The 12,559-nt window shown below is 35.7% G+C and overlaps 1 protein-coding gene across 3 annotated transcripts in view; it reads right to left on the bottom strand.

Moving 5' to 3' along the window:
• Positions 2,956-12,559, bottom strand: part of TRIM33 (tripartite motif containing 33) — a 136,949-nt gene continuing 127,345 nt past the window's right edge. Inside the window, exons 14-17 of one of the 3 annotated variants that reach the window (XM_021090008.1) lie at positions 11,799-11,873; positions 9,714-9,866; positions 8,257-8,307; positions 2,956-8,177 (exon numbers count right to left, since the gene is read on the bottom strand). In XM_021090008.1, the coding sequence (XP_020945667.1) occupies positions 7,965-8,177; positions 8,257-8,307; positions 9,714-9,866; positions 11,799-11,873 (492 nt within the window). In that variant the 3' untranslated portion in view covers positions 2,956-7,964. The remainder of the gene's footprint in view (positions 8,178-8,256; positions 8,308-9,713; positions 9,867-11,798; positions 11,874-12,559) is intronic. The other 2 variants (XM_021090006.1, XM_021090007.1) reach the window with 2 other exon arrangements.

The raw sequence follows: 12,559 nt of genomic DNA, 5'->3' as shown, positions 1-12,559 counted from the left end.
AAAAAAAAAAATAATTTGCTCATTTTTGTGACTCTGATTGAGTCCATGATTACTGGAACAGTACCTATGAAATGTGAAATTGTTCCTTAAAAGAGTATTAACATTAATTCGGTTAAGCACCTGGAATCACTTCTAAGCTAAAATCACTTTCTTACTTTTCTTGACTGCGTAAGTAATTGGCTTGTGGATACAAATTCTCAGGGAAGATGTTTTTTTCTTCCCTCCACCCACCTAGTTTTCCCTCTCTGAGGTGGACTATTCTGGTTCATGCTTTCATTGTGTGCATCGTGTTTTGAGGTCCCAGGTTTTGTAAGAGTATCTCACTCTGACTTCACACTTACGATGGTCTTATGCTTTGTTGCCATTTTAAAGTTGAGCTCATTCCAAAGTCTTTAAGACACAAGGATTGCAGTATTGTCCTCTTGAACATGCTTCTTTGGATTCATGATTTTTGTCCCACCTCCCATTAATTTATTTTGAAATTTCAAGTCTCCAGAAGTCTGAAACAATACAGCAAGCACCCATCTATCTAACTTGAACTGATTCACCAGTTGTTATTCTGCCACATTTGCGTGTGTGCATGCACACACATTTTATCTAACCATTTATAGTAATAAGATGGTACTTGATCCATAGATATGTCGGCATGCCATCTCCTAAGAAAAAAGATTTCCTATTTAAGCACAAATCCACATCATACCTAAGAAAATTAAACATTCCATATCATCTAAGATTTCATACACAAATTCCCACAGATGTGCCTAAATGTCTTTTAATGGCTAGGATTATTTAACTCAAGATCAAACGTAAGTTGCACTGTATGTGGTTTTCATCTGGAATAGTCTCCCCACCTGTTCTACACAAGTTACTTAAGAATTCATATCAGGCATTTCTTTAAATGTCCCATATTCCACTTTTAACTATTCCACATGATTAGATTCAGGTCAAATACTGTGGGCCAAAATACTACAGGGGAAACTGGGTGTTTTGAACATCTTTATCCCTTCCTAGCTCAGCAATATGAAAAGGGGACGCTTGAGACAAAACCTGGCATTAGATTTCACAAAAAGGAACCCACCGATTCATTTTGGCATTTATTATCCCTTATAAGTTTAGAGCAAAATATGGCTATTTGTTATAATCTCAAAGTCTAAGGGCCAATTAAATTAGTGAAGGATAAGTTATCTACTTAAGAGTCGAAAATAGATTTAAAAGTCCTGGAGTCCTATACTGAAGTCTTTTCTCATTTCATCAGTAAAAAAGGAGAAATTTATATTTCTAACCTCTCCTTTTCATGGCAATAGCAGGGTGAAGAAATAGGAAAAAGCTAAATTTCTGAGAACTGTCAACCCTGTTTTATAAAGGATCTTACGTCCATTGCAATTCTGTGAGCTGGACATGACTACCCCCCATTTCACAAATAAAGTAAAACTCAGTGATTTTACACACATAACCGGTAAATCTGAGTTTATCACTTCAGGCCAAAAGATGCAAACTAAAGTTTTTCCAATTGGCAAAAAATCCATGCTTTGTCTACCACACAAAATGCATCTAAGAAAGATAATCTGGAAGTTTAATTATGAGGTTTTACTTGCCTATTCATGGCCATAAGCTCTGTATAACCTAAAGAAAAACCAAAATCAAATTTATTCACCCAGTACAGCAGCACTATACTCTTGCTCAAACTGGAGCAGCAAGGTTATCCATGGCTTCTGAATTCCTAAATATAATAGCCACTTTATCATTACTTCATCTCTTGCTCGAACACTTGATATCGCTGATACTTCACACTCCTTCTTGAAATCTTTTTCTCTTGTCTATCATAGCTCGCCTGGCTTTCTTCCATGACTAAACCAATGTCCTTGTAGAATCTTTTTTCCTACTCCCATGTTTCCTCTGCCATCAAGCTATCAAGGCTTTAAACTAATCTATTCCACAGTCATCCTATAAATTTATTAGTATCATACTCTTAAATTGTTTTAGTTACCAACTCTTATGCAAGTGGCTCAACTTTGACATTTATTTACTGAATGCCGACCACGTGCTATGCACATTCAGTGATGGATAACACACGATTCTGATGGATGTTACAGGTTCTGTCTGTAGCACAGGGATTTCCAGTGAGCCAGAACCAGGGACACCTGAACTTTAATTTTCTATATGTACCTTAATCTCAACAAATACACAAACTAAACTTACTCCCCTCTATTCTTTTCTCCCTCCATTACTTTAATAGGTACCGTATAAAATACATCATAGATAACTGCATGGCCATAGTTACTGGTTTATTTCACTTTTTAAATGTAAAATTTGACTGCTGTTTTCCCACCTCCACTGCCAGATAGCTAGTTTAGGGTTCACCTGATTTACTAACAGCCTACAACTGCCTCTCTACTTCCAATCTTCATAATTACAATGATATTTCAAAAAGGTGAGTCTGATTATGTCAACTCTTTAAGCCCCATCCTGCTAAAAATTCTTCAGGGACTCCTTATTGTCCTCAGTGAAAGCCCCATGCCCCTGAACAATGACTTTCAAGACACTCCACTCAGGAAAACTCTGCTCAGTTCCCCAGCTTAGTATTTTACTGCTCCAACTTATACTCTATTCTAGCCAAACTTTTCAGGTGTTGGAATGCATAGATGTTCTTTCCTTTTCAAGCTTCTGTATGCTTATTCTCTTTACCTGGTACTTTTATGAGCGAGAGAGATCACTTCCCTGACCAATAAAACTTGGGGTTAAATTCTTTCCCATATACTAACTATATTCTGAGTTAGTCCCTGTCATAGCACTCATTCTCAAATGGTCTAAACCCTTTTGAGGGCAGGGACTACATTTTATCTTGTTCATAACTGTATCTCTGGTGCCTGGCACATGGTACGAATTTTTAAAATAAATTTAAATGATAAAAGTCTCAACTCAAAGAGGGAGGGGAAAAAAAGAAATTCATTTGAAAACTTTTTCAATTTTCTAATTTAATAGAAATAACCAAAACAATGTGGCTTTCAAACAAGGCTTTAAACTAATCTAATACAACTTCTACAACACATTCCAGAGCATTAGAACAAGAAATATTTACAGGCAGCTAATGTATTAAATAACCATGAAAAGAAAATCTTGCTTTTATTACACACCAGCAAAAAACACAGGAACGGAACAATTAGAAACTGCAACCTTGTTTAAAAAAATTAAATATGATTATTTAGAGAATACAATACCACCGAAACAGCACTTTTCTTTCAGAATCATATTGAAGGGAAGTTAACTATGTGCAAAAATAATAGTAATTGTAGGATTAGTAATAATGAGGGGAGGAAACCAGTCGAAATACTGGAAGCAAGGAACTTAGTAAGGCTGTGAATTTAACCCTTTCATGTGTAGGTATGTCTACATAGAAAATTAACAGGCTTTCAGATTGTACAAATCTTTGTTATAGGCTTATATACATGTTTCACTGTGATTTAAAATATATACTTAATGCCTACATTTTTCAGACTAGGAGCAGACGTGCGTTTTGTTCTTAGATTGAAATTTAGGTCACACTTGAAAGGGAACACTGCAGTGGCACTTACAAAATCATTTCAGCGCCTTCCCACATACAAATTTGGTGAATTTAAAAGAACAGCATTTTTCATTTTAAAGATCACTTGCTAGAAAAGGGCTAAATTTAATTTTGTACACTTTGTAGTTTGATTATAACAAATATATCTAAATTGACTTATTTTAAAGATAACTTTGTTTCTTAGAGATACAATTAAAAAATATATAAAAGACCACGAAGGCAAACATAAGGAACTAAGATGGAAGAAATGCTATACATGCATTTTGACCAAGTGAAAGAAACCATTATATCCAAGAGTACATGTTGAAATCTGAAATGTCTATGTAAACTGTGGCATATAAACTTCTTAAAAAAGTACCTTCAATTTTTTTTTTTACTCAAATGCCTGCTTTTAAAAAAATATGCAACTTTCCCCAACTTTTAAAATAAAATGCCACAATATATTGTCATTAGCTCCGGCATACATTTAAATTCCTTAATTTTTAAAAGATAGACTGGGTGATATGCATACAAACTTTCCTATAAAATCACCATCCAGGAGAAGATTTTAACATGCTATTAGGCAACAGACTTAAAGCAGTGTTATTGCTTTATCAAGGAGGATATAATTGTGAGAGAAATAAAAGCATCCGGGTCTGGTATATGATCAAACCGTGATACATCTTAAACGTTGGGTCACCTCTAGCAGACTATTAATTTAGATGGCATGAGTTAAGAATGCACGGTATGAATTAAGAACTTGATTGTTTCAATCAGGGGAGTTGGAGAGGGTGGGTTTTATAAAACTGCACTGATCCAATGTTGAGTATGCAAGTAAGTAACGCTGACTTCAGGAAATGAGGCTTTTAGGAGTTCCTGTCATGGCTCAGTGGTTAGCGAACCCAACTAGCATGCATGAGGATGCCGGTTTCATCCCTGGCCTCACTCAGTGGGTTAAGGATCCTGTGCTGCCATGGGTTGTGGTGTAGGTCGCAGACAAGGCTTGGATCCAGTGTTTTGTGGCTGTGGCGTAGGCTGGTGGCTACAGCTCTGATAGGACCCCCAGCCTGGGAATCTCCATATGCCATGGGTGCAGCCCTAAAAAGAAAAAAAGAAAAAAAAAAAAAAAAAAAAAAAGAGGCTTTTATACTTGATGTGTTGTACGTAAGTAGGAGTGGGTGAGGGACTGAAATGGCCGAGGGAGACGAGGCCACAGCATCTACTCGCATTCTGAACACTTAACACACATGGCATGAATAACACATGGCTGGCCACAACCCAAGGGCATATTCAGAAAACATACATCTACTGGCTTATTAACACTAATCACTGGAGTTCCTGCTATGGTGCATCGAGGATTGGTGGCCAGGATGCAGGTTCAATCCCCAGCCTAGCACAGCAGTTAAAGGATCTGGTGTTGCCACAGCTGTGGTGTATGTAGCTCACAACTGTGGCTTGGATCTGATCCCTGGCCCAGGAACTCCATATGCCTAAGGCTGGCCAAAAAAGAAAAAAACAAAAACCACTAATCACTAAAGTTACATGGCAGGATACCTGCTGAGGTAATTGATAAATCTACAATCTGCACACTATAAACTTTTCTTTCACTTAAAAACATTATTTCTTTGGATTAACTAAAAATCTCAAAAACTATTGTAATAAAAAATATGGGAATTGACTTTAAAGCAATTCCTTCATTCAGTGAATCAGCTGAGCCAAGTACTAAAAAACATAAATTTAGGCCAGCGGAACAGACTGAGGAATGCTTTGTTCTTAGTGGAAATCAGAGTCTGAAGTGGGGTGAAAGTTTGCAAGCTTTTAAGGAAATATTTAACATCTCCAGATCTAAAATACTCCCTTTTAACAAAGAATGCAAATGTGAGGGAATATCAAAACAAACTGCATTCAGGGATAGATAATCAATGTTTGTCTTTTTAAAACAAAAGAATAGGAAACATGTAAGATATCAGTATTAAATTTTTATATTGTTTTACCATTGTATTAGTGCTGAACACATCAGCTTAGAAACACAATGATCAATGTGCAAGAAAAAAAGCTTTAATGAAATCTAAAGTGAACACCTTCATATAATGGTGGCTTAATAGTAATTCCTCAGCACTATGAATTACCTTCTGTTAACAGAAATGGAGCCTATTAAATGATGACAATAAGTGGCTTTTTAAGAACCAATCTTAAATTAACAGAAAGCAAAAACCCAAAACTCCATCTCACATTGAAATGTTTTAGAAGCAACACATTACCTTTAAGGCCCCAAATATCAAGAAGAAAGTATTTACTTAAAATTTGGTTTTCTCCCCCTGTTGGCAGAACCTATTATCTAAGAATCATGAAGACGAGTCATATGAAGAGAGCAAGCATACAATATCAGAACTCAAAATGGCTTGGGAAAATGAAGTTATGCTGTATCCATCACTGTCCAAAAATGTGCCCGCAGGTAAGTCTCCTGATGAACGGCAACCATGAAGATTATGGGAAGGAGGAAATGCACATAGATAAGGGCATTTTAAAATGATGTTCTCCTTCTAAGAAAGCTGTTCTTACGAGTCTGAAATTTGAGTAAAATAACAAGAACCTTTTGGTATATGTTTTGAAGTTTGATAAAACTGAAAAAGAAGCCTAAAGAAAGCCACAGAATGAAAAAAATCAACAGCAATAAAACCAATATACCATTAGAAGGCTTGAACCATATTTACTACCACCACTTAAGAAAAGAAAAACCCAAAGAAATTTGTATAATAATTTCTTTAGAGCACTTTATTTGATTCAATACGCACTAAAAAATATTTACCTCTTAGACAATTATGTCAAATAATGTTTTCCCAAGTAGTCTACTGCCTGAACTGTTTAAGCTGAATTTTTAAAAAGAAATTATCTGCCACAAATCTGCTGACGTCTGAAAAATACCTAATGGCAAGTCTTCTATTTTGGTCACTTTACATTCTAACATGTCCATACAAACATAGGACTAAAAATTTTTAACCCAACAAAAGAGAAGCCTGTACAGTCTAGCACACGTATCTTGGATCTGAGCATCACAAATGAAAAGCAGAAAAAAACAGAGCCAAGGTGGTTTATCTGCCTCAGGTGCTGAAATCAGGGTAGTAAAGGTGGGTTTACTCCAGTAACCATTCAAGTGGGGATTGATTGGCTCATTTTCAGGATATACTTACAGGTCTCTTTTAAGTCCTTTAAGCCCCCAGTCCATGCAAATGTCCCACTTGGTGGACGGATGAGTAATCTAACCCCACCGGGTTTATTTCAATATTTTGATATTTTAATAATAAGCTGCTTCTGAAGATTTTCTGAGAAGTCTGTTCTCTATTAAAATAAGATAGAACCTCAAAATATGAATGTGAACATTAGAAATAGACAGCATATATTACAAATCCATTCTTGATAGGAACATTAGTAAGAATACATATTAGCTTAAAAAACAGGCTCAGCAAATGTTGCTGATCTGCCAGAAGTTTTAGTTCACTATTTACAAATAAGACAAAGTGAAATACAGAAAATTTTACACATTTGGTAGTTGACAGATTACTGTTTGCCAATAGTGGTCTATCAGAAAACTGATATGAAGGAAGACTGGATAAGAGCCAGTTGTCACCTTCTCAATCAAATTTTAAATGTACAGAAAACTAGATTAATTTTCAAACATTCTGCCTTTCATGGGAATAACTGTATGGTCAGATGATTTGATTGGGAAGTGTGAGTCTGTGCAAGTGTCTTTTGGAAATGCTACTGTTAATAATCTGGTACTGAAAAGTTACCACATTTATTTCAGTGGAATATTAAAGTTGATTAAATGACAATCAATGGTCATGTTTCCTAGATTCTTAAGTACGAATAGTTCTTTAAACCAATATAAAAACTAAGGCCCAACAGCATCGAAATGAGAAAAAAATGTAACGGCATGATCCAATGCACATCTGCACTGACATCAAAGTGGAATCTGAGCAACTTCGATTTTTAACTAGAAAATAAGCCGGTATGTATATGTGCGCAGAGGGAGGCATCAAAGTTGTTTTAATAGCTGTGCTCTCTAGTCCAAAGAGACAATTTAACCAGCGACATGACCCTTAAGTACTTAAACACTCAGTATCCTGCACCAATCAGTACCAAATGATCATGAACTTCAGCCCATTCTAACAATCAGAACCATCCTCTTTAGTAACAGAAATCTTCAAATCATTTCACTTTTGCTTTTAAAGTTGTAAATAGAGTTCTCTCCCCCTTTCTTGATAAGAATATGTTTTCTGTCCATTATTTCACTCTAATACTGTGTAAAAAGCTATCAGCTTCTTCAAGGAGGTGCCCACTGTAGGCAAGATATTCCAGCAACACTTAAATAAAAAGTTTTCTTTGTTTTTTTTTAAACAATTGATTTTAAGTTCATGTCATTTTACTTTATATGTACTGGTCTCTCATCTGACTTTAGGCGTTTTCTGCGGGGCTGTATAAAGTCTTCATCAGAGTCCTCAGTTACCTCACCATCATCCTCTTCCTGCTCAAACTCTGGCAAAGGTGCGAAGGTCCTGTCTGAGTAGATCTCTGTGAGTTTATCTTCAAAGTACAATGCAACTGCTTTCCCTGCCTGAGCTACTTCTGAATCAGCCTGCAAGCAAAAGATAGGAATATTCACCTATTGGTAATGCATATTCCTTCACCAAGTTTGCATGGTCTGAAAAGCTTACCTTCAAATTAATCTCTTGTGTTTCTGCATAAACTTGAACAACTTTCATCATCTAAAAAGGATACCAGAGTCAAAAAAAAAAAAGGGAAATTATAATCCTTTCTAAAGTTATAAGACTGTATAGGATTGGTGACGAAAGTCAGCCATACTAGGGGGAACAAACTGCTATGACCAGCTAAGTGCTTTCTAGAATAATACAGAACATGGACCCACTTTCTTTACAAAGCTATTACTAAAGCTACTGTGAAACTGTCTCAAATTCTGAATTAGTGAAGTCAACCTGCGTAGGTGTTGGTCTGAATACATCTAAGAGAAAAATACTTGTGAAACAAATAGAAGAAATTAAAAAAAAAAAACTGCCAAACTTTCAGCAACGACTTAATCAGTATTCTATCTGTATGACACTCTGTTAATCATAAGTTATTTATTGAAGCAGATAAAATGGGTCTTCTTCCTGGCAAATGTTAGCTATGGTTCATAAAACCATATTTATTTGAATAACCTAACTAGATTAGAAAATAAGACAAAATACTTGGGACTATTAATTTAAAGTGAGTGAAGTTTTACTATATTCTCCATGGCATATTGCTATAAGGGTGATGATTTTTCACCTAATAAGAAATTTTTTCTTTAAGTTACCTAGGTGCTTCCAAAGGCAATTATGGTGAGTACACTTTAAATGATCCAATGTGATTTTTTAGGAATAATCATATAGCACCCAAAATTTATTCGCAATGAAGAGATTTTAGTATTAATGTAATCTCTTTGAACAGTTAGTGGATTCTCATCCAATTTCACTGTCTTCTCTTATTGTTAAGGAGTATTTTCATTATTATAAGAGGCTTGACCTTTCCCAAAGATAACAAAGATTTCCTTGAAGGAGGTATATATCGATCACATTTCTTCTAAAGGTATAGACAGCTCATCTTTGGTTATGTATTTTTTTTGAGGACAAAGTTAATGAAGGTCACATTCTGAGATCAGAAAACTCAACATTATATATATTCTGGCCTACTATTTAAGAGAAGCCATCAAAGTTTATAATTTTAAGGTTCTACATTTATATGGTCAATAATAAAACCAAAGGACACTGATACAAATGCCTCTCCTAAATGTACCCAAAACGTAGGCTTGCCTGTAACCCACAAATATATACTTAAGTATAGAAAGTAGTCTCTAGTTATCTCAACCCTTGACATGTTCGGGAAGGGATATGCAAATTATTCATAATTTATTACATTATATTTAAGTATATACTTCAAATTAATACAGTCAACTTTCTTCTTTGGAGCTGTGGATGTGATCAAATTTTACTTTGCTTCAGTTCTGTCAAGAGTAAATTTTTAAAAAATCAACTTGGAAAAATCTTTTGGCAGGAAAAACAAAATTCAAAAATCAAAATAAGGAAGCAAACAAAAACTAGTAATTCAAGACTCTATAGTTTGGAAGCTAACATACTTCATTAAACCTTTCACAGTTCTTGAAGATCAAACGAACATCAGCCACAAAGTCATCCGGGATTTGGTAGTGTTGGGAATGTTTTTTCTGAAGCTTCTTTTTCACGGTGGATAAATCCATTGGTTTCTTTATAATTTTATAGTAGTTTGGTATCTAAAGAAACAAATAAGTATAGATAAGGATTCTCCAAAAATGCCAAAGTATTTAATTTGAAAATGCATACCCTATTGATTGAGATAAATGTGATTATTGAGCCAGCTGCATGCAAATTCTGAGTACAGTGAATTGAACTTTAAATCTTCCGCCATAATCACATCATAAAAATCAAGTCATATTCAGAATATGCAGCAGTCTTCATGGCCTATTTTTAATACAAAGATTTGGAAATAAAGCAATCAGCAGGGGTGGCTGACCACTAGTGTAAAAGCCACATATAGCCCATCAGAATTGTATGACTAGTAAAAATAAGAAAAAATATTACAAAATGTATTATTAAAATGTTTAATAAGAGGAACTCTGGTCATGGCATTAGAGGGGAAAAGATGGGAGCGATACAAGAAAAAATCTTAACCATTTAGTGATCATGCTTAGGAGCTCTGGTCCCAACTTTTGGCCAAAAACTGTGTATCCCTGGTAAGTAACTGAACAGAGAGAAGCTACTTAAATAGTTCATGAAAATACTGCACAGTCCGTCATTTTCTACTGTAAAGTCCCTGAACCTGCAGACCAGACAGACCTCCTATATCTCAAGTCCAGTAACAGATGATTACTATCTGAAGAAAATATCTATCTTGTATCTAGACCTTTTGCATTTTAAAATCCATTTCTGAGGACTTCCCATCGTGGCTCAGCAGAAACGAATCAGAAACTGTGTCCTTATGGACACTAGTCAATCTTTGGCCTCACTCAGTGGGTTAAGGGTCCGAGCTGGCGTGAGCTGTGGTGTAAATCGCAGATATGGCTCAGATCTGGCATTGCTATGGTTGTGACATAGGCTGGTGGCTACAGCTTCGATTTGACCCCTAGTCTGGAAACCTCCATATGCTGTGGGTGTGGCCCTAAAAAGCAAAAAGCAAAAAAAAAAAAAAAAATCCATTTCTGAGCTTACCTAGTAAACAAATTACTATTCAATACTCTATATAACCTGCCTGGTATTCAATACTTTAATTCAATAACTGATGGCAACCAAATAAAATATGTGTAGCATCTTCTCATCCCATTTATGAGGCACTGAGCATCCCTGGTATTCTCTTTCACTATGGGGTTTTGGAGCCTTTATTCCTTACAAAAGTCTCCTTTAAGATAAAGGGTATTGGCTTACAAAATAAAGGGTTTTTGAAGGCAGAACCAATGTGAAAGATTCAACTTTACACTTTATTCAAATGAATTCTTATATAGAGATTGTTTTCTCCCCAAGGTACAGATCCTAGAATCACAGAACTGGAATCTTAGAAATAATTTAGTCCAATATTCCCACTATATAGTTTAAAAAAGTAGAGGCAGAGAGTTCTCTTGTAGTGCAGCAGGTTGAGGATCTGGCATTGTCATTGCCCTGGTTCAGGAACTTCCACTTGCTGCAGGCAGAAAATTACATAATTTCCCCAAAGTTACAAGGTTGGTTAATGGCAGAACTAGGAGAAGAAGTTAAGTCTTTTGATTCCCAGTTCAAGATTTTTTCTATTATACCTGTACCTAAAATCCCTTATGTCCATCTCAAAAGTAAAAGAGGACATGGTGATTAAATTCATTAAGTTTTCATCACTGCAACAAAGTCTTTAAAAACAGACTGCAATTTTAACAAGTGAATTTTATATGCCACTTACCCTAATAAATCATAAGTACGTCTTATTAATCAGAAATTTTATCAGGTACTATGCTAAAACATTTTACACAGGTTATGTGTGGAATCCTCAAAATAACCCAAAAAGGGAAGAAACAGTATTAGAAAAGAGAACTTAATAAGCACCTTGATTGAGGAAATTATTCAAGAAGCCTTAGTTTTAACATCAGTCTAAGGCTATGGCCCATACCCTTAAGTATTATACTAAACATCTTCACTAGGAAGGTACTAACTAAATAACTCACCGAAGCAGGAACTGGCTCCTGAAATTCAATACTTAATTCATGGCAATAGAGGTAAAGCAGAAGACGTTCACATTTCTGGCCCAAGAAAAAAAAGGAAAATCTATGAAATGTTATTCTCACGAATATCTTAGGGAGAAGAGAACTTTCTCAGTATTATTACAACAAAACTGAAAATAAGCCTCCTAGATACATACTAGTTATCCAACAAAATATACACACCCAAAGAAAACTACCTTGTTTCCCATTTAGTGTCCTACTTTAAATGAACTTTATCAAAGACAGAGTGGCTGTGTTCTTATTTGATTAAAAAGTAGGTAAATTGGAGTTCCCGTCATGGCTCAGCAATTAATGAATCTGACTAGGAACCCTAAGGTTGCAGGTTTGATCCCTGGCCTTGCTCAGTGAGTTAAGGATCTGGCGTTGCTGTGAGCTGTGGTATAGGTCACAGATGCGGCTGTGATCCCACATTGCTGTGGCTGTGGCTGGCGGCTAGAGCTCTGATTAGACCCCTAGCTGGGGAATCTCCATATGCCGCGGGTGCAGCCCTAGAAAAGACAAAAAAATAAAATAAACTCAGATAATTTACCTACTTCTAACTACACAAATGGAAAGAAGTCATAAATGCAATATACACAGCATTCTATACAAAAATTTATCATTGTTGCTACTCATTGTAATTCCCTGAGGCAGGCAAGACACAGTCTATATTCTGGCGCCCCCCCCTCCCTTTTATGGCCACACCCATGGCACATGGAAGCTCC

The sequence above is a fragment of the Sus scrofa genome, chromosome 4 (genome assembly GCF_000003025.6).
Source record: "Sus scrofa isolate TJ Tabasco breed Duroc chromosome 4, Sscrofa11.1, whole genome shotgun sequence".
Classification (NCBI taxonomy): domain Eukaryota; kingdom Metazoa; phylum Chordata; class Mammalia; order Artiodactyla; family Suidae; genus Sus; species Sus scrofa.
The sequence above is the reverse complement of the archived record's forward strand: the minus strand, read 5'-3'. Positions and strand labels throughout refer to the sequence as shown.